Raw genomic sequence first — 27,618 nt, 5'->3', positions numbered from 1 at the left:
GTTACTTCTACCATATAGGTGCCAGAATACAACAAATGAAAAGCAATTAACAAAGAAACATGCTCATGCATACAATGAGAAAATAATAACAAAAAAAAAGAAATTGAGATTAAAAATAAAATTGATAATGAAACAAAACCTAGCCGGGAAATATAAGAAAATGAAAGCGGCAAAGCAAGAATACAGAAATTGGACAAAGAACAACAGAGTCTTAATAATGCCGGATGACGCAGAGAAGATGCTCCATAACCTAAAAAATAGAAACACAAGACAATTATGGACGCTACTACATGATCAAACACAAATACAAAGCACAATGATCACTGATGTACCAGAGGCAAGATGGACAGAATATTTTACAGAGATATATGGAAACAACAAGTCATCAAAAGAAAAAATCCATACAACAAAAAACATAGCATGGCAATGGGAATGGGACCCAGAAGACCTACAAAAGGCAATAAGTACTCTAAATATTTCCATAGCCCCAGGACCAGATGGTCTATCAAATACAGTAATCAAACAGAATCCGGAAGTCTGGGGAGCAATATGCGAGAGCATATTCAAGATGATCCAGAATACAAAAACGATCCCAAACACATGGAAGCAGGCTACAATAATACCCATATTCAAGCATGGATCCACAAAAGAACCGCGAAACTACCGACGCCTAGCTTTACTCGACCCCTTCGGGAAGATTTTTGCAAAACTCGTACTAGGGAAACTGGACAGATGGGCAACTAAAGAAAAGAGATACGCAACAAGACAAACAGGATTTGTCAAAACAGTAGGCACCAATATTAATATCTTACTACTAAACATACTGAAACAAGAAGCCATAAGAACAAAAACGCAGATCTATTCTGCCTTCGTAGATCTACAGCTGGCCTTCGATTCCGTGAGCAGAGTCGACCTATGGGAAAAACTGAATGCATGGATGTGCCCAACGTCTTGTATGACGACACCAGTATAAGAGTCAGAGTCAGACTATCAAGAGACGGCACACTCACGGAACAAATTAGAACATGGAGAGGCCTGAAACAAGGATGCCCACTGGCAGCTACTTTATTCCATCTTTATATGGCAGACCTTGAAACAAACATATGCACACCTCAAATAAACCCTCCAAAAATAAACAACACAGCGATACCCTGTATCTTGTATGCTGACAATATAGTGCTACTGGCAAAAACACCCAGAGGACTACAGATTACACTAGAAAAACTAGAAGAATACATGACAAAGAATCAGCTGGAAATAAACACGCAGAAAACAAAAATCATGTCACTAAAGAAAGAAACTAAGAAAAACCGATTGCTCCCCACCTTTCATATAGGAAAAGACAGAATGGAACAAGTAAATACAATAAAATATCTGGGAATATGGATCTCTCAATCTCCAACAGAAGAGGAATGGACCCTACATCTCAAAGAAAAAACACTGTCCTTAACACGCCAGGCGAAAGTAATACACCGAAAGTACTGAAAATTCTCCCTGATCCCAGTAGTTACTTTCTATAAGCAAAAAGTAACGGCTATTCTAGTATACAAAGCAGAATCCATGATAAACATCAACAGCACCATCTGGGATAAATTGGAAGGGAGTTTCTGGAAGAAAGTGCTAAACCTGCCAATGTCACTGCCCACTACACGCATCCGAGCTGAACTTGCGCTCCAATCGCTCGAATCTATCGTCCTGTGGAAACAGCTCGATTTATATCGGAAAATCATGAGCAAATCCAATGCCCCCCAGCTTGAAATACTCAGAAAGGAGAAAATAGTCAACACAGAACATGCCTTAGAATCTGGAAAAGATCGACAGAAGCAAAAAGAGAAAAACAAAACATATCAATGGAAATGCTACTAGAAAGACCACAAAAAGCGAAGATCAACCTAAGAGAGAATGACTGGCTGAACACCAACCAAGCCAAAGCTAAATACCGGCATGACATACACTGTGCACTCGACAATAGAAGAATTAACCAACTACCATCGTACTTGCAAATTATCCCATCTTCTAAAATAAGAGACACATTCAGGAGACTATGGCTAAACATCCTCCCAACTCGAGAAATAATGGCAGCTAGGAAACAAATCCCGGAAAGTAAAAAATACTGCCGATTTTGCAAGGAATTAACGATGACAGAGAGTCTACATCACATAATCATGATATGTCTGGCACTGAATGAAAAAAGACATCTATCCAGAGAATGGTTCATGAAAACCCAAATAACTCTAACACCTGATGATCGTTGGACGACGATGATTGCTGGAAATGAAAAAAAATTGGTGTTTGCACTAATATAATTCTGGAACAACATTATGAACAATAGACAAATAGGATAATGCATCTCTAAGATGAAAGAAAATAAGTATTTGAAGTAAAAATCCACAAACATGAGGAACACTACTGCCAAAGCCTTGATAGCTTATTTTAAGTAACTTGACCAATAAACAGAAGAGAAGATAAAAAGATGAGAGGTTTGAACGTAAACCAAACATCAAAATATATAATACACCCTTTATGATGATTATCATTGCTTCATGCATTTGGGCTGGTGGTTGAAATTCATAAGATGTGAAGATAAAGACGTTCTTACAGCATTAGTACGTGAATCAGCTTTTGTTAGCTTTGAGTCTATTCAATAGAATAACAAGCATTTCCTGGCCTTATTCATCAGTAGCTTGCTATTTGGTCATGTTAACTGAAGAAGATGCCAACATCTAAGTTGGCTGGCATGGGGAATTCCCATTCAAAGAGAAACAAAATATTTTATTAGATACTGTGCTCCCAGTTATGTATAACCAAGCTACAAGCAGTTTAATGCAAATGCGTGGGTACAAGTGTTCCATGCACAGATTTATATGCATTAGACAATAGTTCCAAGACCCATGATACCTTGTATGCTCTATAAGTCTGTAGGTTACAAAGTAGAATATTTTAACACATTGTCGGTCAGTCAAATAACTTTATTTGGCCGTACGACCATAAAACCACATCCTAGCAAAACATTACACTTCCATATTTTCAATCGAAAAAAGAACAAAAAAGTTCCAGCATGCTAATAACTATCTGGTTGCAATAATACCAAGGAGCTAATCATAACCCCTGTTTCGTGGCATGGGGCAATACTCTGATTTTAGTTCTACAGTCCCAATAGCATGATAATTGCCAAATCGCTGGATGCCCAAGGCAATAAAATTTGCACCAGATAGGGCGATGTTGGTTGGAAAGTGTTTGGTGGGGCCCACAGTACCAAGATCAGGGTACAGACTGCCTACTATCAATAATGAAAACAACTTAAAAGAGTCCTCAGGCCTATCACTGGTCAGCCTATGACACCCGACCATGGCCTCCCAGGTCACGAAGGCACAGTCCCCAACTGAATGGACCGAATGGAGGCATTAGTTCAACAGGGCGTCCCTCGGTTTTTGCCTATAAGAGGGCAGTTTGGGTACCCCATGGAGAAATACGATGGGCAACCCCTAGAACGGTGATTGCAAACACCAGTTAACATCACCATGGGGCGCTTAATACTCAATACTAGAGGCACGATGTGCCAAGGTAAAAGGATTACCACACGGACTAAAAGGCCTGGGGGGCTCTGCAGGTGTGTTACATTTTAGTGGCTGTTCAGGCTGGGGCTGGCTCATTAGAATAGAGACATTGGGGACAATGGGAGAAATTTTCAGATTAGGGGTGGGAATATAGCCCACAACAGCAGTGGCAATACCCTGAATCTCCGCCCCCCCTCCCAAACCTTCCCCTTCCTTGGGTCTCGATTATGTCTAATAAGGGGGTACGTCGGAGGAAGGAACTAGCCCCCGAGTGCGCTGCCAACATAGTCTCACTCCAGGAGCTGCAGATGGAACTGCCGATGGGGAACACTTTTCTTCAATTGAACCTTTGGTGAACATGTCCATGTCCAAGTCTAAGGCAGGGGGAGCAAGGGTCAGGGGCCAGATGAGCAATGCTAGGATGGGGCCTAGTTGGCAAACTACTAGGCACAATGGAAACCAGGGGAGAGGCCAGTAAAGCGCAATCTTTGAGGAATTTAGATAAACCTGTGGGCGCCGTCTCAGTTCCGTTGTTCAATGACTCTGGTATCTCAACAGCTGCCATACAGTTTGGACTCAGAGATTTGGAAGACAAGCTTGTGTTGAGCACAAGCTTTTGTTGGTTTGTGCAGGTGGAGCGTTCCCCCGGGTTTAGCAACATAGCGGTTGGCCATGTGGCTGGGAGAGTCCCCACCATGGTCAGTTAAGGCCGTTGGCTCCCCTCCCAAAACAGTGAGGTTGGAGCATTGCGTGGTCTTGTTTGTTCGGGTGTGGGCCTCCCCTGAAAAATGTGAGATACTAAACAATTTCTCCTTTAGCAACTCCTTAGTATTTCCCACCAGCTGCTGGGACAGTGATCCTGCCAGGATTAAAGTCAATATTGGAAGTATGGTCAATTCCCTTAATCACTTGCCAGCCTCCCACTTTTCTTCTCGCTATCTTAATCATCGTTTGGTTTTGGGGCAAGGGTGAGTTTGCAATGTGGGCACAAGGGCAGAATTGCAGAGAAAAAGGGGGGAAGGGAAGGCATATGCATGCTCCAGTGTCTCCATTGAAGAACTTCCAACAATTCTCTTCACAGCATGCAGACTAACCTCACCCCCATCGGCGCACAATTTTTGCTCGCTCTCACCTTGGAACTGTCTGAGTCAGTGGTCCTTCCAAATTGGTGTGGAGAGCCCAGCAGGCCGCTAACACCCCCACGGGACGCCAAAACCCTGTGCCTTTGCCCCCATTGGCTTCAACCTGGCGGGGCAGGGCTCTGGGTTTGGGGGGGTGGGTTTGGCCAGCAGAATCCTCCAAATGAGAGCCCTCCTGGGCTGAAACAGAAAGCGTTGCGGGACGCCAACACCCTGCACCCTTGTCCCTGCTGCTTCACCCTGGCAGGGCAGGGCTTGGGACTTTGAAGGTATGGCGGGGCGTGGCCAGCAGAATCCTCCAATGAGAGTCCTCCTGGGCTGAAACAGAGAGCGTTGCGGGACGCCAACAACCCGCACCCTTGTCCCCACGGGCTTCAACCTGGCAGGGCAGGGCTCTGGACTTTAAAGGTGTGGGGGTGGGCATGGCCAGCAGAATCCTCCAATGAGAACCGTCCTGGGCTGAAACAGAGAGCGTCGCGGGACGCCAACAGCCCGCATCATTTTCCCCTTCACCCTGGTCGGGCAGGGCACAGGACTTTGAAGGTGTGGGGAGGTGTGGCCATCAGAATCCTCTAATGAGAGCCCTCCACGGCTGAAACAGAGAGTGACGCTGGACACCAACATCCCGCGCCCTTGTCCCCACGGGCTTCTCCCTGGCTCGCCTGAGAGGGACACAGGGAGGCACTTTTTCATGGACCCCAAGGATGCATTAAGATTTATGGAGGTGCTGTCGAAATAACATCAACGTTATGTACAATTAAAACAGGTGCCGGCTTGATGTACCGCACCCATGAAAATAGTAAGTTTACCTGTAGCAGTCAGGGCAGGAGCGGCTACCAGGAGTTATGCATAATGGACAGTTAATGGGAGAGGCACCTCGCATTGATCCCAAGCACTAAAATTGGCAGAATTGGTAGCAGACAGTGAGCATACTGCATACCCGCCCCATCACTGGTAGTAGGGTGAGCCCAAGGCTTGTCAAGTGACTTGAGTAGGGATCTAGTGGACAAGGGCCTTTAGGGTAATGGTTGGTTAGCTCTTTGTTGGTGAAAGCACAACCCCCAGTCGGCATGGTGGGTATCATGCTATTGTTGCTTCGCAGGTTGGGGTATGGAAGCAGGGGATGGTTAGGGGAGTTGGGTAATGCGTTAGTTATTGTTGTGGTAGCAACTACATTCCAGCGGGCCCATGCAGTGTTTAGAGAGGTGTATGTGGTATGTTTGACATGGCACAGGGAAACAGAGCAGACACATTCATTTCTAACAGGGCTACAGGGTGTGTATTGGAATATCCGGGTCAACAAAAATGTAGTTCAAAGGCACCTGAAAAAAACAAACTGCCAATTCTCCAAGAAAGACATCTGTCAGGATCCGAACATAACAAATTATACAACAATTTGAAAGGCCAGTTATATTTATCATCCTTCTCTTCTGCTGCCAGAGGAGTAGTGATCTGGATGGCTCCAGCAGTGCAATTCAAACTGCATAAACAGTTATTGGATGACACTGGCAGATTTGTGGGGTTGAGAGACCTTTACAAAGGAACAAAGGTTTTCATACTATGTAGCTATGCTGCTAATATTGTATACCCTGTTTATTTTTAGGAGATGTCCCAGAGCATGATCATGTGGGCCAGAGGCATTAACTGTATCATAGACACACATATGGATAGCTACAGAAAGTCTGGGTGCCCCTTGGGTCCGGCTGCCAGGGCACTGATGCAGGTGATGGAAAACTGGCTGATGTATGGAGAGGTCGCAACCCTGGCATGGCAGGATATTCATAGTGGTCACAGCTACACAACAGATTGAGTTTTTAGACTGTTCATTATCCAATCTTTCGCCATTGTGTGTCGTGCTAAGCATAGGGAGGAATGGTAAGGGTCCACCGCAGTGGAGAATGTATTTCAGCATTGCAGGATGTGGCCCTCAGGCACATGATAGAAGAAGAAATATGAGAGTTCTTTGATAGGAATAACGGCATGGTGAATTCCAGCGGGGTCCTCTGGGAGTCCTTTAAAGCCAACATACAGTGGGCAATGATGTCTGGGGGGGTCAGACGGGAACCTAATAAAGACATTACAGAGTTAGAAAGACAGATTCAAGCATTTGACACTCTGCACCTGTCGGACCCTGCAGTGGTCACACGGCTGGGGGATATACAGGGCAGGCTAAATTCCTCTAGAGAGAGTCTCAGGTGAGATTGAGTACCAGGAATACAGTAAGTACCAACATGAGTTTGGGGACAATGCTGGTAAAACTCTGGCGTGGATGACGACGAGATCAAGGGAGAATAAGCCAATCACCCAAATAGAAATCTCTAACGGCCACATTACACATGACCTAGTACTAATCAATGAAGGATTACTATTCAGGGCTATACAGGAAGCAGGACGAGGCAGAGTGGGACAAGCTAATGGGTACCTGGAAGAAAATGTTTTGCGTGGCTGGCCCAATCAAAATTACAAAATGGGCTAATCACCCAACAGGAAAGGCTGCAGGCTCTGATGGATTGCCGGTAGAGTTCCACTCTGTTTAGAGAACTCCTAATCCTGCATCTGCACGATATGTATATGGAGGCCACGGGTTACCTTCTACACTGAGAGAGGCAGACATCTTACTGCTATTAAAACCAGGCAAGACAGAGATCAAATGCAGCTATATATAGGCCACTGTCTTTAATAAACACTGATTAGCAAGATATTGGCTATGTTAATTGCCACGATTTCACTGCACCTAGTGATGGAGGACCAGGCCGGATTCATTGCAGGTAGATTTATGACCCTTGATTCTAAGCAGGCTTTTCTTGGTGCTGGTTATGCTGTCGAGCATGGATGGAGATTTTGCCTTGGTGAGTTTTGATGCCGAGAAGGCATTTGATTCAGCCAGCTGGTAGTTTATGCGGGTTGCCCAGCAAAAATATGGGTTTGGGCCAAAGTTTCTCAGGTATATATCAATACTTTACCACCACCCAATGGCCAAGGTAAAAACAAACAACAGCACATCTTAAGGATTCCACATAGGAAGAGGCACGGGTCAGGGCTGCCCCCTTTCTCTGCTGTTGTTCACCCTCATTTTTGAGCCCCTGGCGATTTATCTCAGAAGGAGGATGGCTGAAAAGATGACATTTTATTTTGTATAGATCATGGATCCGGTGCATACTGCGCTACTGATATTACAGGAGATTGAAAGCTTTGGACAGGTGTCAGAGGCTGCGAATCATCTGGGCTAAGTCGATGTTGTATCCTGTAGCAGTCATAGTGGGGGGCGAGATCATCACCCTGCCGCTTAGCGTCTCTATGAATTCCTTTAAATACTTAGAGTGATGATCAATATAGACTATGAATTCATTTATCGTGAAAATCTGGGGTGTATACTGCCTAAATTGACCAATCTTGTAGCGGTGTGGGCCAGTATACCATTATCACTGATGTGGAGGATAGCAGCCTCTAAGATGATAATACTACCAAGGTTGTTGCACTTCCTACCCACGCTATACCCCCAATGTTTTTCAAGAAGCTAGACGAGATACTCCTTAAGTTATATTGGGTAACAAAACCCACTGAATTGCCCTGTACACACTGAAAATGCCCATAGAGAAGGGTGGACTGGGTGCCCAGGTTTTAAGGGATACTACCACGCAGCACAGGTGCAACATGTGGTACAATGGTGGGGCATGATAAGCTGGATCTCACAGGCAGTATGCTACGGGATATGCGAGGCAAACAAGAAGAGCTAATGAATATACTATGATACTTTGGAAGAAGCCACTAAAGTTAAAGACCTGCCTTTACCGGTACAGGTGATACACCAAATAAGGGCGGCATTATACCCTGACAAAAAGAGCAGTGATGTAGTGGCACATGTAATCCTGCTATGGGGCAATAGTGTATTGAAAGGCCCGATAGGTAACACCTGGATGAGAGTATGGGGCATGAAGGGGTGTAAAACACTGGGGAATCTATGAGGAGGGTGCAGCCATGGCATTCCGTAACTTTTGCGTGAAATTGGGCATGCCAAGGAACCAGTTCCTATCATACGCTGCAACAATGTCCATGATCCGTACAGCTTGGTAGGGCTTTCCTAGTATACCAGCAGAGCATGGGATAGTTGGGACGATTAGGTTAATGGTTGGTGGGAGGAAGAAGATATCAAACTTGTACAAAGACCTAATAAGTAGAGCAAGGTCAGAGAGGTTATACTCGGGGTAGGACGAGCTGCTGAATTTGCTGCAATACCCGTGCGATTTGATGCTGCCCTAATTGACAGGTCTTCTAGGGGCAACCAGACAGCTCGCAAAATGAAACTCAGATCACGCTCTTTAGGAAACACAGGTAGAGTACACACGCTAGTGTTTGATATATAGGATATGAATATTTTATGCATGAAATTAGCAAATGTATTTGTGGGCAATAGTCACAATACTCTGTTCTCAGAGTCGAGAGGAAAGCTCAAAGGCAGTGTGCTTGCCTTGGAAGCAAGACGATGTGCGGAACAATTCAGGTTCGATTCCTGGGTCCTCGCTTAGAAACCTCTGGGTATTAAGAGCGTTATAAATAACCAATTACAATTCTTCAAAATGTATTGTTTTAACTAGCTATGCAGGCACTGTATCTTGCTGGGTTTAATTGGATGTCGCTGATTGTTATTATTATTATGGTTATTCTATCAACTATTTCAATGATTATAGGATTGACATACATTCAATAAACAGATTGAACAAAAAAAATTCAGATTATCGTTTATCCGCAACAAATGCTTAACTAGTAACAAGGCCTCCAGTTCCTAAGGAAAAGTAAGCAGTGGCCATAAGGAAAGAACAGCATGAAGAAGGAAATAGGGAAGAAAACAGAGGAAACTAGGAGGAGGGCTAACATGAAGGAGAATGAAGAAGGCAAGAGAAGGAAAAGGAAGGTGTCTAGGGAAGAAAAGAGGGGTGCAGCTGAAACCTCTGGATAAAGTGTTGAGGGAGGTGTGGGTGTGCAGGTGGGTGCTCAGACTGGTCCAAACGTTGTCGCTTTGGCGCGCACTCAGGAGGTGCACATAGCATCCTAGCTAGGTTTGGGCACTGCCAAACTGATGTAAAGGTATATACAAGATTATACAGCAGGAGCGTGGATAAGAAGGAAGAACAGACAGGGTAAATAAAAATAATCCAACAGGAGGAAAAGACTGCAATGGTGAACAAGAAGAGATGGGACTGGACAAACAATATGGAATCCCACTATAGATGTGCACATGTCCGACCTGAGACTGCCCACAGAAATAAAGGAAGCTTAATGACTCTGTGCCTGGTACCCTTACAGAAACTCTCTTTAAAAGCCCATGGAAGAGGGACAGGAAGAGTGTGTTTTGTACCTGGACCCTAAGGTACAAACAAAACAAGGAGTGTGCTTTCTCGAGACAAGCCTATGTGAATCTATCCAAACAAACAGTAGATTTCTTATGGGGAAACATCAATCAATGCTTTATATTAGATAAAATGCACTATAGACTATGGATGAGATCGGGCCAAGGAAGGGGCTTAGATTGCCTCCTATGGTGTAGGAGCAAATATCTGTACAAATACACAGAGGCACAGGTGAGAACACTATCCTAAGGGGAAACATGAATTCAGAGCAAGAACGCAGGAACTAGGAAAGTAGAAAAGTGTAGCAATGTACTAGAATGAGATAAGTGTAGCAAGGGGTTGGAACAAGGTAACTTCAGGAAGCTGCAAACTGGATTGGAAACACGCGAGCTACAGAAAGCAGGGGCATAGAACTGCGGACTAGTATTAAGGGAAAAAGGTACAAACAGAAGCCAGAGAAGCAGGGTCTGATAGACAGGATACAATTGACACTATAAAGATATGAGAGAGGTAGAGATGAGCCTAGCAGTGCATATGGAAGAAAACTTAAAGGAAATAGCACAAGTAACAGAGGCTGGAAGGTGCAGGAACCCCACACAAAAGCTGGGGCTGGGAGTTGTAGAAAATCAGCACAAGAAATAGGAACTACAGGCTGCAGGGACAGCGACGAAAGGAAAGGAACAAAAAACTAGGAGCAGGCAGGGGGGCGGGGGAGAACTGAGCCTGCAAGGCAGGTCTAAAGTAATCGGAGCAAGGAAGCACAGGACCAGGAATAGTCACAGGCAAAGCACAAGGAGGAATGGTCAATATTAGTCCTAAACTAAAACAAATTGAATAAGATAAAATAGCTCTTGTTTCCTAATTACAATGAATTACATTTTCACAATTTCTCATTCTGTGAAATTAATTTATGAGCTTGAAAAAGAAAAAAAAACATTCCAACAACCCTTCTTCTAAATAAATACTTCACAGTTTCCAAACTGAGCATCACCAGACATTATTTTGCCAACAGTCAGTAATCATTACCAAGGGAAGGGATTTCTTGATATGTGCTTTGTCCTATTTGCATATTTTGTAAGATATGGTAGTGATCAAACTTAGTCTAATATACTTAAGGCTACACACAGATTGATCAAATAATTAATCAAATTGATCAAGTGGTCAAGCTCCATACAAATTAGTTGTGACCCAGCTAACTGATCATATGGTTGCTACATACAAACTCATCAATTGGTCAAACAGAGTGATGGGATGGTCGCAGATTAATTGCGTGGTCAAACATTTAATAAGGAAGGTGGCAGAGCTCCAAAATCCATATAATACTTATCTGCTGCCACTCCAACCAGCAATATACTAGCATTCCTAATGCACCCAAAAACAGTTATCACATTTTTGACAATCTGCCAATGTTCATTGGGTAGTTTTTCAGCAATTAATATCTTAAAATGATTTCCTGGATAGAAAATGAGTGAACTTGATTACTAATTTACCAGCTTGACATTTGATGAAAGTAGTGTTATTGATACAATACTTAGTGAATTTATCTTACCTATCATTGGGGTTTTAGATCAGGAGCTTCCAATAATACAGGTTTTTCAGCTTCCTCATACGCATATCATTGTTTTTCTAAAAGTAATGATCCATTGGTGTCAGTATTAATTGAACTAAAGATAATATATTAATTGCCATATTTGGACTCTACATATCCTTTATTACAACCTTATAGTTAATTCTTTCTTCATTGGGAGAACGGTCAGCAAAGAAGAGAGAGAATCTAAATTGGTCCCAGATTGTACGAGATTGCTGCATGAGATTCAGAGCTCAATGTATGCAAAGGAAGCTATAGGTTGTGGCAGCCTATAAACAGTGTAAGTAAAGAGGAAATCCAGTGTATGCCAAATGATTGGGCTGCACACAAGCAGTTACAGGTATGGTTAGTGGCAACCCCTGGCATGAACTTTGAGAGAGAAGCCAATGCTGCCAAACTACAGGACTTTCTGTATTGAATCACAAGAACCGTAATTGTGAGTGTTGCAGTCTTTTTAAATGTGTCTGTCCGCTTACAGATACTATGAAACTAGCATGCTTGTAATTCAGATTCCAAGAGAGCTTCTGGATTTCGGTGCTGGGTTTTCCAGCTATCTTGCAGGTACATAATGGGAATGGTAGTCCATGTTTCTGGAAATAGACACTAGTGAAAGGAGAGGTTGAATTGAAATTTGGGTTAATCTCTGCTGTTGGTAGCCAACAAACACCCAGCTGGTCTGCAGACAGTGCCACCCAGAGGAAGAGAGCAGAGTCTCCAGACTAGCACTGACAATTAGCAAATAAGATAACAACCCTGCAGAAGAGTGGAATGCCATAGTTCCCTGGTCCCATACAACCAGGGTAAGTAATTGAATGCCAGAATCCTGCCAGAAGGTCTAGGGGCACTGGGTTGTGGGGCCTGGCAGCAAAACGCACAGATGGACCAAAGGGAAATTATAATCTATGCATTTATTGTTAAGAAAGGTCAATACCAGCCAATACATGAGTGCTCTGGAGCACTCTAAACCACCCTGCCAGAGAATGTGAGTGACCAATATAGCCAGGTTGCTACCACTCTGCCATTGTGATAAGGATGACACAGGACTTTGGGCATTTAAAGAGGCAACTGTCACCATTTGTTAATCCTTTCCCCAAGCACTATTTGGGTAGACAATCATTCTATTTATTTCACTCCCAGAGGGATCCCTCCAGACATCACTACCCACCATACATGTAGAAAAGGAAAGTCAAATCACAATCCTATTGATTTGTATGTTGTCATGGAAGTCAAGCTTTTCCTAGTCTTCGTTTTCTTTTTCACTTCATGGAATAACATACCTGGTCAATGTAGGATTCACAAACAATATCAATCCGTGTTCAAAGCTTATCAATTCCCCAGTCCACCGCTATATTTCAATAAAGCAATAGGGTGTGATAAAAACTTAATTTCAGATAAAATATGATCATGAGCACTCTTTCCAAGACGCCCATGAGATTGAAAGCCATAAACATTGTATAAACCTTGCTGTGAAGTACTATAGATAGTAACATGACACTTGTAGTTTACAAGATCAACTGCCACAGGGCTTTGTAAACAGAGCTCTACTATCCCTTGATCTCTTACTGTTACTCTTCCGCCTTTCCTTGTTTGATGTATTTTTACTCCCTATCCTCCTTCCTTCTATCGTAGGATCACAATTTACAAATCACCAATGCATCCATAAATTATGCTTTAAAAGACCAAGGAGTGTGTTATGCTTCTTCTCAACCTTCATAGATGTATGATGACCGTCATGCCTTTTCCAGTCATTTAAAGTCATTTTGTTCTGTTATTTATCCACATTTAGGCCTTCAAGATAGTGCCATACAACATCGAAACTCTTGATAAACTGTTAACAGAATCGTTGAAGAACAACATTCCTGCAAGTGGTTTGCATCTCTTTGGAGTACATCAAATCGAGGAAGAGGATATGAGTGCAAGTAAGTTTAGATAATTAGCAACTAGTAGTTTACTGATATCGATAAAACCAATTCTGAATCTCAATTTTTATGTTTTTGGCTTATACTGTGTGGTGCAAAAATAATTGTTATGTATAGCGGTATACTCCAAATATGCACATGCCTTTCAGTCTGAGAAATATCATTATTTCATACCTTTGTGTATGTGTTTAATTGTGGTTTGCTGGTGGTTCAATGTTCCATGTTTGCCTTAGTTGCACTTGGTTCACCTCTGCTGTCATTTTAATGGAAATAGTCGCAGATATCTGAGACTTGACACACTAGTCTTTCTTTTGATCTACTATGCTTTGTTTGAAGTGTTCACCTGTTTTGTGTGAAGTACTACAGTAATTATCGCTGCAGATGGTGTGAACATTACTGCTTTTTTGTAATCACATTATGTTTCGTGATGTTGTTTTTGCTTATCTGAATGTTATCTGCGAATGCATCCTGATGCAGCATTGAAAGATAAGTGGAACAAGATCAGATATCATTATCAATTTACATGGAAATAAAGTGCAAATGCAAGTGGTTTGTGGAAGGGTTTTATTAGTAAGTCTTCAATTAGTGAATCAAAAGCACTGAAGCAATAAAAAGAATAATAATATAATCCGGATTCTTATACCATAGAATAGACTTACATATCAAATATCCACATTTAAGAAAATTAAACTTACATCATCATAATACATTGCAAACAAAGTTACCTGTAAATGCATTTTAAAAAGATGATAACATTATTTTTGTATGTGAAACCAGAATACAGACATGTTCATCCCTAGACTATTAAATGAATTTATTGATTGCATTCTCAATTACGGTAAGTTGTTTTCTACTTCTCGCATTTTATTAACAAAAGGCAGCTCCGATAATATTACAGAAACATCTACATGACATAACAAATACATGTATATTTGTTCATATAGAAGAGATTATACTGTGTTCAGTGATAAGAAAACTACGTGAAACGTGCAATTTTAAGTGTTATGGCACAGTTTGGCTGCTATTTTAATGTTGAGCTCTGTGTTAATTCCCTGGCCACTGAGTAGTCCTTATTTAAACATTCAGTGTAGAACAGCACAGTAGATTAGCTGTCCCTCCAGTGGTGTGCCCAAGTGATTAGGTGGGGATACATTATAAAGAATCCATGGTAACTCACCTAGTTAAGGGATCAGTGTGAAGCTTTATGTGACCTCTACAGCAAATGTTTGAACCCCAGCAAAGCTGACCGAGTTGACCATCCTATCACAAAGCATACAACAAGCATCAAGTTTTAGGTTTGATTGTGATATTAGTAATGTATGTCCTGTCATGGGTGTGCCCGACAAAACATGCACACAACCAATAGATCTCAGTACCTTAATTCAAATTTAATGCTCAGAGGGGTTGGGAAATTGTCTACAGGACAGGTGGCAAATTAAACCATTAGACAAAAGAGGAATAAAGTATATGCAGGGCCAGGCCTACTGTAAAAGAAATAGGGCTGCATTTTACATTTGCCGCTATTCTGCTGCTAGTTACGGCGGGATACGGCATACTGAGCTACCGTTTCCACCGCCTGATATACTGTATTACCAGGATATTACAGGCAGCATAAAGGGCGTTAAATCCCCATTCCATGGAGTCTCGTCTGAATGCATGGAGGGGATTGCATGTATTACCAGCAACGGTAATACCAGTGTCGGTAATACCAGCATTTTTTCCCAGTGTTAAATCAGTGACCCCCACAGGCAAACTTGTGGTTTGGTGGGGTGGGAAAAGTGCTGGTAAGGTTATTACAGCATTATAACCAGCATTTTCCCTGCACAGCCAAACCTATAATGAGGCCCCTAGTGTCCACAGTGTATCCTTAATATAGATTGCAAAACTATTGAGCATCTACCAACTTCTGCAAGTCAATCACAGTCATTGGGATTTAAAGTGCCTTTACCAATTTCTTTGGCTAAGTCCATTTCTTGGTCTTGTGATTTACATTGGTCATTGGATGGACCCTGTCTCTGGTCTATGTCTTGGTCTTTGGCTGGGGTCTGTTTCCTGACCTGTAGCACAAGGTGACAGCATTGTGCTGCTGCTGGGTAAATTCGGATTGGTCCTACATCTGATGCTGATAGATATTCTTCTCCCTATCTGGTGCTTTTTTTTATAGGACTTTTTAACACCTTCCTTGTTTTTTTTTAAACGTTTATCTTTTATTTTTAAACAACAAGATAACTTACAGAGTGTTATGTACATTGCATAAATTATCCAGCCAATTATGTCTGTATATGCCACACCCACCAACTCCTCCCACCCTGATCCCAGCCTATTCCACTGACATCATGCTAACATCTTACAACGACTTTAGATATATGCATTTGCATTCGGTACTGATTGTGCGAGATAGTGGTTAATAATCCGGCATCACTCTGGGGTATGGCCATAAACTCCTGCACCACATGATTCCAGGAGGCAAGGTCAATACTTGGTTCACCTTAGCATCGGCGGGCTGCTTTCCTCCGTACTTCGGTTTCTGTCAGCATCCATTTTTGAAGGTCGCTCCACCATAGGCGCATTTCTGGTCTCTTGCGCGCTTTCCACCCCATTACTATTCTCCATTTCACCAGGATGAATGCTAAGTCTTTAACCTTACTAACATGTTTCGGTCGCACAAAAATGCCGAGCATACAGGCCACCGGCGTACTCGTATCCAATATTAAACCCGCCCCGGCCAAGGCCTGCGCAATTTCTTCCCAGTTTTGCCAGATCTCAAGACAAGCCCAGAACATGTGCACCAAATATGTGTTAATCAGTCCACATTTCGGGCAGGTTTGTTCTGCTGCCTTGCTGAACTTGGCAATCCTCTTCGGGGTTAGGTATGCCCTATGAGTTATATACAGCTGTATTAATTGAAGCTTCACGTTTCTAAACACCTTTTTATGATAGGTTAGTGCCCTACCACAGACTCTGTCTGTTAATTGCTCTTGCAAATCTGCCTCCCAGTTGCTTCTGGTTTGCTTCAGCATGTACCAACTCTGTGACATAAGTAACTTGTATATCCTAGACACTGCATGCCCACCCTCTGAAATATCATAAAGCGTTTCTATAGTGTCATCATCATGCAACACCCCATCCATGCCCGGCACCTTCTGCTGTAACATAGTGAGGAGTGAGGTGTGTATTAAGTATTGTCCTTCGTGTATACCTGTTTCTGAGGTGAGTACACTGAAGTCCATCGGTCTGCCTTCACATAATAATTCTCCAACCGTCACCACTCCCCAGGGTTCCCAGTACTTCCTCACATTTAGCCTAAGTTGGGGGGCTCCCTCCTTCAGTCTCACTAATGGGACCTGGGGTGAATAAGACGACTGTTTCTCTAAAAAGCGACAGGCCTTGAGCCAAATTGTCCTACCCAGCCTCAGCATCAGCGGGGACCTCGGGGTGCTCGTTGCCACCATCCATATCACCTCCTTCAAATAAAATGGGGCACTTAAGGGCTGCAGCATCAAGGGGTCTTGGGACTGCTCATCTGATAGCCAGTTTGTAACCAATTGCAGCTGCCACGCCACAAAATATGCCTTGAAATTGGGTACTTTTATGGCACCTGGCTCGTACGGTCTCAGCAATTTAGTTAGTGCTACTCTGCACCTTATATTGTGCCATAGAAAGCCTCGACATATACAGTTGAGTCTGTTAGAAAAGCCTTTGCGGATGTTATACAGAATATTAGTAAAGAAATGAAGAAGCCTCGGGAGCACTACCATTTTTAATGAAGCAGCTCTCCCCATCAATGAGAGCATCAATCTGACCCAGAAAGACACCGATTTTTCCACTTTCTTCAACGCCTTTAGTGTGTTCTGTAAATATTCTGTCTTAGGATCATGAAAGATATCTACTCCCAGGTATCTGAATGAGTTGACCTCCCACTTCACCGGTAGCGTAGGCAGTTCACTAGGAGAGGTCCCCTTGTATGCTGCTAAAGGGAACAAGCATGATTTCTGTGCATTAATCGTAATGCCTGATAAATCTGAGCAACGCTCAAACTCGTCCAAAATGTACTGTAAATTGATTTCTGGGTGCTGTAAGTACAAAAGCATATCATCTGCATATAGAGAGATTAAATTAACCTTGTTCTGTATCACTATGTCTGTGTCATGATATTCCTTCCGAAGGTACACTGCTAGTGGTTCCAAGGCCAGTATAAACAGCATAGGGGATCACGGACAACCCTGTCAGGTACCCTTCTCCAACTGCCATTGTTCCAAAATGTGGGCTCCTGTCCTGACTCTTGCTTGTGGGCTGCTATACAGTAGCTGTACCCATTTTATGTAAATTGGCCCCATGTCGAAGCTGCGCCGCACCGCTGTCAGTCATGGCCATCTAACCAAATGCTTTTACCGCATCCAGTGAGGCTACTGTATATCAATGTGTGCTCCCGTATGTCTCAACGATGACATGGTGTAGCCTTCTCAGGTTACACGTAATGTTCCTGCCTGGCACATATCCTGTCTGGTTCGGGTGTATAAGTTTAGCTATAACCAGCCTCAGCCTGTTGGCCATTAAGGCTGTAAGGATTTTCCCATCCTGATTGAGCAACAAGAGAGGCCTATACGATCCGCAGTCGGTTCCTGGCTTATTGGGCTTTAGTAGTGGAACTATAATAGACTCTCTCAGCGATGCTGGCAGTGCGCCCGTGTCCATCACTTCATTCAACATGGCTAGCAACGGGGTCGCCATGTCTGCCACAAACTCTTTGTAGAATTTTCTAGGCAATCTGTCAGCCCCTTCCCACAATCTCCCATATCAACTCTCATTTGGACTCACTTCTGTATAGCCAGGCCAACAAGCACCCCAGTTTAACACCTTCACCGTGTTGTCTCTCTACATATTTCTTGTAGTTCAGCTTGCCTAACCTTTCCCAGTGTACTAAACATTCCTGCTGTAGTCGGGCTACTTCTTGGGTCCTATCCCTGGACAAGTCCCCTGAGCAGTCTATGGCCTCTAACCTAGTTTCAGCTTTCCCAAAATCATTTTCTATCACAGTTTGCATACCTTTTGCCTTAGTTATCGCTGTTCCCCTTATTACTACCTTGAAAGCTTCCCACAATGTGCCTGTTGAGTCAATACTTCCTGTATTGTTTTTTAAAATAGTCCTTCACTCCCTCCCTCAACTGTTCTCAGAACACCACATCTCTGAGGGACTCGCTTCTTAGCTTCCAGGTCAGGATGCATGCCCTTGGGGGGCAAGTTTGCCATGTAACCACTAAGGTAGCATGATCTGACAGCACCCAAGCTCTGTATTCCGCCGCTTTAAATTCACCTAGTGTTTCTTTTCCTGTAAATACATAGTCCAATCTGGTGTATAGGTCCTTAGGGGCAGCATAACGAGAATATCCCTGTATGTGCGGATGTAGTGTTCTCCATACATCGGGAAACTTGAATGCTTGCAATAACATATTCAAGGCTTTGGCCGGAGGGCCTGGGTGTGTTATTTTATCATCCAATCTATCTAGGGTAGGGTTCAGCATACAGTTAAAGTCTCTGCCCCAAATCTCTGCACCGTCTCTGAATTTACTAATCTGGGGAGATAACAGGGGGAAATAGGCTGCAGTATCCTGGTTCGGTGCGTATGTATTAATAATACAGCACTCTTTGTTCCACATGCCCTTGGAAATAAATCATTATGCCATCATCATCTCTAAAGGTTCTCAGGACTTTAAATGGTGCAGACGGCGCCACCCATATCAAGACCCCTCTTACAAACGCTGAGTATGGCGAGCCCAGGATTGTGCCATTCCATTTCCTAGCGAGTGCAGTTTGTCTGTCCTTTGTGAGGTGCTTCTCTCGAAGGAGTGCAATGTCTATCTTTTGGCGTCTCAAATATGACATTATTCTGTTGCGTTTAATATAACTATTGAGCCCTCCAACATTACACAAGGCTATTCTAAGGTCCCGGATCCCGTATAAGCAATTCCCCATAACGCAGCAGTCCGATGCACATATCATATGTTCCTTGCATGTATCTATAGGCTAACGTCCCACTAACTACCCCAACTCCCTTACCCACTCCAAACCCAACAATTTGCCCAGCTCAATACCTTGTGCTCAGGCATCCCTGCTTCCGTTGCTTGCCCATGGGGCTGGGGTGCGGCAGGTGGATACTCAGCAACTAGTATCCAAAAAAGATATCCACTCTTAGGGGAAGGACGCTTTTCCGCAGCATGCTCTCATATGGTATGCGCACTGCTGGCTCCTGTTGTGCATAGGTATGGTATTGTTGCCTGTATTCTGTGCAAAAGTTCTTTGCCTCTCGCGATCTACCACACATGCCATCCCTGTGGGAATTCCGCAGGCCTTTCAGTGTGTGTCCCCTTCTCCTGTCATCTGTTGGACCTCTTCAGATGATAAGTTCTCTGTGTCCAGCCATGCGTAATCATCCTCTGGGTTGTCAAAGAAGATGGCTCTGCCCTTATTGAACACCTTCAGTCTTGCTGGGTATAGTAACATGTACTTCAGGTTCGCTCCTCGCAGCCTCCTCTTGACAGATGTAAAGGACATTCTTTGTTTTTGCACCTGCAGGGTATATTCTGGGTAAGAAGTAATATTTGCTGATGCTCGCTGTATTGTGCCGCCTTTCTGAAAATGTTCAAGGATCCTTTCTCTATCTTTGTAATTGAGTATCCAAGCTATTATAGGCTGAGGTGGGGCACCTGGTGGCGGTTTCTTCGCCAGGGATCTGTGAGCTCTTTCCACTGTGAAGCCCTGAGTGAGGGTGCCCGGACCAATTTCTTGTAATAGCATGTTTTCAATTAAATTAGTGGGGCTCGTACCCTCTTCCCCCTCAGGAAGTCAGATAATTCGCACAATTTTGCATCTGGCTCGGCCTTGTGCTTATTCCACTCTACCCTGAAGGTTCTGCAGTTGCTGTTGCAGTATCGATACGTCCCTGGAGGTGTCTTTCCAGTGTACCAATGCGTTCTTAGAGCGCTCAAACATCTTGCCGCAGAAGATTCACGTCCAGGCTAATGGTGTCCATTTTGAATTCCAAAGCAATCTTAAGGGCCGCTATGTCTTCTAGGACCTGCTGTGAAACAAAAGCCAAATATCGAGGCTGAGTACCCCAAAAGGAAATACACCAAACACGGGTTGCAAAGGAACATACAGAGATCTTTATTTTATACTGAACAGTTTTCCAAGAAAAGTAACAGATAGCTATCGGCCCTCAGTACAACACAACAAAATCCAACTTGGTTCAGTGTGTTCAGTGAGAGACGCTGTACATTAGAATTCATTGCTCTTTTATACCATTTGCGAACATGATGTCCAACCCTACTTCGGGTTAATATACCTCTAATACATTACTGATCTAGGGTTCATGCCGAGTTCGTACCTCTACATGCAACAAGTTTGCCTTTAATACATATATCAACAAGCCTACACGGCAACTGTGTATTTTAGGATTTCTCATAAAGGTCTTCTCAAACATTAATACAATGTAGTTAAACAAGTGTTCTTAGTTCAGTATTTGGATACATTGCTCTTAGCATATGCTCGCGGATTAGTTTCATTGCACGAGTAATCCTTTACACACAGGTCAACGAAGGACCTGGTCTCAGTTCACGACCCCTACAAGTGGCCTGCAGGCAAGTTACATATTAGTTACACACAGAGGTCAAGACGGCCATGTTATATTTCGGAATGACATTGTCCACCATTTTAACTCACCGGGTGACTTTACAGAGAGAACCTAAAATGGCAGATTGACCTAAAATGGCGGCTTACATTGATTCTAAGGTCAGGACCTTACAACACGGATTTCTTCGCAAGTGATTTACAAGCAGCTTGGCAAAGGCCAATATACATATATTTGTTGCAATAGGAGGTACGATATAATTTCTCGTTTGACAAACCCTCCTTTTGGCCTATGCCAAGTGCTAAACTACTTCTGATCTCCTTGCAAATAACTCCATGCATCGTCGTCCATGCACCCTGAATCGCTGTCAGAAATATCCATTGCCATCAGGTCATTTGCTAAAATTTCCTTTAACACGTATTCCTTGGAAGTTTTATCTGGGGCATACACTTTATGTCCTATGGCACCTATCGCTTGTGTGCAACATCCCCCTAGCATCGAACATATACTAGGTAGACACTGAATACAACAACAAAGAAACAACAGAATTCCCAAAATGATCAGTAAGACCGAAAGTACCTTCCAACCTTAAGATCGCAAGAAGTCCCAGAACCAAGCGCTAAGATCCCAGTTTCCCTCGGGAACATGCACTTCTGAACTAAGGACGTGCAGATTCTGTATTGCCTTGAAGATAGTTGAGGCGGAATCTGGCACGAAAACACAGCAAGCGGACCCCACTAATTTACACACTCCACCACGTTCAGCCAGAATGACATCTAATGCCATCCGGTTCTGAAGCGCTACTAGTTTTATCGCTTTCTGTTCTAATGTCATATTATAGAGTATGTCCGTGGTCCGGTTGATGCTTCTCTCCAGTACTCTCGCTAGTCTTCTGATCGGAATTCGGTATCTGCCCCCAAAATGGCACAAATGATTTTGCTACATCTCCCAAGACCTGTGCTGGAGTGTCACTGTTCTCGTCCCGCCGTGGACGACCCTTTGAAACCTTTACTGTACTAGCTATAAACACCCCAGGTAACAAGATCCCTAAATAACAGGTTCCCTGCCAATCCGTGGGCAACCATGGAAATGCTACATTACCGCAAACAAAGTAGACAGGTTCGCCTACATACAAAGGTCTGTCTTCCCCAGTCAAAGTTGCAGCGTTGGCACAACCTCTAAAATCTCCCATTGACTGAGTACCATTCCTCTGTATGCAGAAAGAAACTGAATCGGGGCTATGGTTAACAGTGTAAGAAGGAGGCATGGGGTCCTTATTGCCTATCGGAGCCATCTTAAAGGAAATCAAAGATTGGAAAGGACGAGACAGTCTATCAGAAGGCCTAATAGAAGCAACGTTGAGCTTACTCCTATTTGCGAAAAGCGAGCATCCCAGGGGAGTCAGAACACGTTTCTCAAAACTATTCAAATTAGTGCCATCAAAGTTCCCCGAGATGCTATCGTTCCAACTGCCAAAGAATAGTGCTCTAAGAGAAGCATAGTAAGCAGTTGTCAAATGTAAGGGATGAATATACCAACCTAGCCCCTTATCCCCGTGTTGCGGTAAATGTGAGCAGACCCAACAGTTGGACTTATTAAAAATGGCATGAGTGGCATTCATGTTAAGTAACAGAGTATTATTGTGGTACCTTTGTCTATGCTGAGAGTCCCTTGGGGACAGAGTATGCAAATGTACAAAGGGAGTCGGAACAGTAGGTACATTTTCAGTCGGTAACAAGGACTCTAAAGGATGAGATTCCTCGAGGTACCATAGGCCTAAAACAGTGACTATTACAAAATCAAATATTATTATAAAAACACAGCAATACGTTTTCGGGGCCCAAGTACTTTGTCCATTATCCCGGTTGGTCACACAATCATTTACAAGTCCCATACGAGCGGTGGCGGTAGCAGGCATTGTAGTCTTCAAACGGAAACCCCCAATATTCGTTGCTGGCGACCTCCCAGCCGCGTGACTTCTTAGTCCTTCCACAACCATAGCCAACAGAATCCCCTTTCTCAAATGTAGGCAGAAACAAGCCCTCGATGATCCTTTCCTTCATCACAGCCGAACCGTGCTGTAAGTCTATCAGATGCACAGCAAAACCGTGCCGTAAGTCTATCTTCTTGGACGCAGATTGTACCTTGCTTTTCCCGGTACTGATTGATCCGGAAACAATGTGTCGTCACTTCCCGTTGGGAGCAACGTATCAGAAACAAGTGAAGATGCCGAATTTGAAGCAGCAGTTTCCGGAAGCAAAACTTTTGGAGAGTGTGGAGATAAAATGGCTGGTTTCCCATGCCTCACGTGCTCAGAAAGATTCTCCGATACACTCTCAGCACTGTTTACTGCTTTGGGATCGTTGGTTGCAGCGTTAGCAAGGGGTTCTGTTTCTTCTGTATCGTGTGGCACTGGTTGAGGAAGTTTCTTGACGTGCGACACGTGGATCCAGCTTTTTCTGCCAGAGACCCGCACCGCTGTCTGTGTGACCAACAGGACCTGGAATGAGCCCCGCCAGCGAGGAGCAAGGCAGGAAGACTGCTCAAATGCCTTGATGAGCACCCAGCTCCCAGGCCGTATGCTGTGGCCCGGGCCCTCGTATCGCACAGGTAAAGCCTCTCGCACCTGGTGATAAATCAAATACAGGTTTTTAGTCAACTGGCTGCAATAATCTGAAAGTAATACATTTTCAACATTTCTCAAACATCTACATTTAGGAAGGTTCCAGATATTGGCAGGTATCCCCATTACCACCTCAAATGGAGAGAGCCCAGTCTTAGTTTGAGGGGTTGTACGCATGGCTAATAACACGATCGGTAAGGCGTCCGGCCATTTTAATTTAGTGCCGGCACATGTTTTAGCGAGCTTGTTCTTGATGGTACCATTGTGTCTTTCTACTAGTCCGGCACTCTGAGCTTGTCTGGCCGAATGGAGCCGTTTGTCGATCTGTAATGCTGCACATATCTGCAGAATTACAGCAGCGACAAAATGTGGACCATTGTCTGACCAGATGACTCTTGGTAGCCTGAACCGCGGAAAATATTCTTTTAACATAGTCTTTGCAGTAGTCATGGCTGTAGCATCTTTGACAGAGAAAGCCTGAACCCATTTGCTAAAATCACAGATGACCACTAATACGTACTTTATATTATTACACTGTTCCATTTCAATAAAGTCGAAATGGATGACTTTCGAAGGGGACAGAGGGTGGCCCAAAACTTTCCCTTGGAATTGCTGTCCCCTTTCCCACATTGTGTTGTAGGCAAATCATGCAGTCCTGAACATAACGCTGGGTAATTTTTGAAATGTTGTCATTTGCCCAAACTTCCTCTAACATTTTCGTGACTTTCTGCGCACATATATGCGTAGGACCACGGGCAATGACGACCATCATCATTATATAAGCGTCAGGGAGTAGCCATTTCCCTTCGACTATGTCCTCCCAACACCCACCATAATCGGGTCTCCCCAAGCCTTCAGCCCACATCTTGGATTCTTCTAACGTGGCATCAGCTTGGATATCGCGTACAGACCCAACACCCTCATCCATTGCAAGGCATTTACAATCTCCCTTGAAACATACATCTCCGTAAAGAGATCGGTAGCAGTTTGTCTAGCTATCTGATCAGCGAAAGCATTCCCTTTTCCTATGTCATCTGTAATCTTTCGATGTGCTGCACATTTTATGACGGCTAACTGAGTAGGGAGCGCAAGCGCTGAGAGTAGTTGTACTATTAGGGAGCCATGTTGGATTTTGGTGCCATGTGAAGTTAAGAACCCTCTCTCTGACCATAGTCTGCCAAAGTTGTGAACCACCCCAAAGGCATACTGACTATCAGTATATATGTTTACTGTAAGCCCTTCGGAAAGTTCACAAGCTCGGGTCAATGCTATAATCTCTGCGGCTTGAGCAGAGTTATGCGTGTTTCTCTTAGTTTCCACGACCGTGCTCAATGTGGTGATTGCATAAGCAGCTGTGGATGTACCATCCGGAAGTTTGAAGCAGGAGCCATCACAAAACAGCTCTCCTTGCGGATTGTTCAAAGGAGTGTCTTTCAAATCAATTCTACCCTTTGTTTCTTGTTCGGTACTATACAGACAGTCGTGTGACTCTTCATTGCAGCAAGCAGTACCTTGCGGGAAACGTAGGATTTCAGCCAGATTAAGAACACAACACCTCTTAATTTGGATGTGAGGAGCAAACAAGATCAATTCATTTCTCGTCAACCGTGCGGAAGTGAGGTGTTGCGTTTGGGTTCGGTTCAGTAGACCATTTACAGAGTGAGGCACCATCAGGGTTAGATCATGGCTTAGGACCATTCCCTCACTCTGTTTTACAGACGCAGCAGCAGCAGCAGCGATAGCTCGCAAACATCTTGGCAAAGCACATGCTACAGGATCAAGGGCAGAAGAAAAGTAACTGCACGGCCTATTCTTCCCTCCATGTTCCTGCGTTAATACAGCCAAAGCACATCCATCACATTCATGCACAAACAACACAAAGGCATTTTCATAGTTTGGTGTGCCCAAAACTGGTGCCGAGCATAATGCAGTCTTGAGCAAGTCAAACAATTGATGGTGTTCTGCGTTCCATGGCAATGGCGAAGAAATGCCCTTCTTTGTCAAAGCCAACATCGGTTTGATCACTAGTGAAAAATTTGGGATCCACAACCTACAGTAAGAAGCCATACCTATCAAGGCTCTAAATTCCTTCTGTGTATTTGGGACAGACATGCCAGAAATGTGTGTTATTCTTTCAGGTGTCAATCTTCTTCTCTCCTTTGACAGGAGATAGCCTAAATAGGCGACCTCCTGGCAACAATATTGAAACTTTTTAAGCAAGGCTTTGTGACCATGTTTAGCTAGATGAATAAGCAACAACACAGTGCCCTCCTTACAAGCCCTCTCAGAGTCAGCAGCTAAAAGCAAATTATCAACATACTGAAGCAATGTACAAGTAGAGGGCAATTCAAGGGTATAAACTGTTCTTTCAAAGCCCTACTGTAGATGCTAGGACTCTCTGTGTACCCTTGAGGTGCACGAGTAAATGTGAACGAGCGTCCCCCTAAGGTGAACGCGAACAAGTATCTACTATCCTTGTGTATAGGAATACGAAAGAAAGCATTCTTCAGATCCACAACACTAAAAAAATAGGTAGCTGCAGCTGGAATCATGGTCAATATTGTCGTCACATCAGGCACAATTGGAAATTGCGGAGCGACGACTTTATTAATGGCACGTAAATCAATTATGAAACGGAATGGAATTACAGTATCGCCTTTCTTGTACACGGGTAAAATCAGACTATTACACAAACTTCCTGAAATTTCCTCAATCACCCCGCGATGCACAAAATCGTAAACAATGCATTTCAAAGCTCGCTCGCCTTCAACTGAAATCTTATACTGTGGAATGCGTGGCAGCTCAATTCCATGTTTCAAGACTATCTTAACAGGTTCAAACTGTAAAACACTGACATCATTGTCGTCAACTGCCGATAAGCACTCTGGTACATCAATGAATTCTGGCGGCAAAGGTCTAGTCAAGAATTGAGAGACAGAAAGCTGCTGTGGTGAAATCGTCAAACGCACTCCATCAGACGAACAATAAATTACTGCATTCAATTCTTTCAACAGGTTCAACCCCACCAAATTCTCTCCACAATTCGAAGCCAAAAGGAATGGGGCCTCATTACGACCCAGGCAGTAAGTTACCGCCTGGGTCGTACCTTTACCACCATGGCGTAAACTACGTTTACGCCATGGTGGTTGGCGGACTTACCGCCCCATTCCGAGGTTGGCGGGGCGGTAAGTCCCCAATCCCCATTTACCCTTCCCCATTCCCATTTTTTCCCCATAGGGCATAATGGGAGTGGGGAAGGCGTTAATTACGCCACCGTAAATTACGCTGGCGTAATTAACAACATGGTCCCTTAGCGCCATGGATTTTAACACCTGCTAAAAGCAGGTGTTAAATCCACCATGGCGCTAAGGGACCTCGGAATCAGGCGGTAAGGGTCGGCGCTGTTTACGCCGCCGTAAACCCCTTACCGCCTGGGTCCTAATGAGGCCCATGGACAGTGGTCCGTAAAGGGACCCAAAGAAATAGGTACCGGCGAAGAAACTGGACTGCACATAACTGGTGTGCCAGAAAACCCTACAGAAACATTGGTTTGCCCTGACAGTGGAATGTTTGGAACCCGTGAATGATCAATCGAACACTTCTGTGCCCCAGTATCTATCAAAAACTGATGTGTCCTATTTCCCACCACCATTTCAACGTAGGGACCTTTCTGACTGACGGGAATAGGTGTAGGTTCTAAACCCCGCTTCGTGCAATCCTAACGAAACAGAATATCATCAAAAGGAAGCTCTTCAGATAGATATGCAGCAGAAGGATGATCAAATATGTTCCTAGTATCCACACTCAGAGTCTGATT

At 43.8% G+C, this 27,618-nt stretch overlaps 1 protein-coding gene across 3 annotated transcripts in view; it reads left to right on the top strand.

The window, feature by feature from the left end:
- Positions 1-27,618, top strand: part of PIK3AP1 (phosphoinositide-3-kinase adaptor protein 1) — a 1,287,206-nt gene that overhangs the window by 583,290 nt on the left and 676,298 nt on the right. For all 3 annotated transcript variants that reach the window (XR_011268600.1, XM_069610572.1, XM_069610573.1), the window contains exon 6: positions 13,419-13,551. Coding sequence is in view for 2 of the 3 variants with exons in the window: in XM_069610572.1 (XP_069466673.1) it covers positions 13,419-13,551 (133 nt within the window). In the remaining variant the exon portion in view is untranslated. The remainder of the gene's footprint in view (positions 1-13,418; positions 13,552-27,618) is intronic.

The sequence above is a fragment of the Ambystoma mexicanum genome, chromosome 8 (genome assembly GCF_040938575.1).
Source record: "Ambystoma mexicanum isolate Mex_15411 chromosome 8, UKY_AmexF1_1, whole genome shotgun sequence".
Taxonomy (NCBI): domain Eukaryota; kingdom Metazoa; phylum Chordata; class Amphibia; order Caudata; family Ambystomatidae; genus Ambystoma; species Ambystoma mexicanum.
Note: the sequence above shows the minus strand (reverse complement) of the source record. Positions and strands in the feature narration are given on the sequence as shown.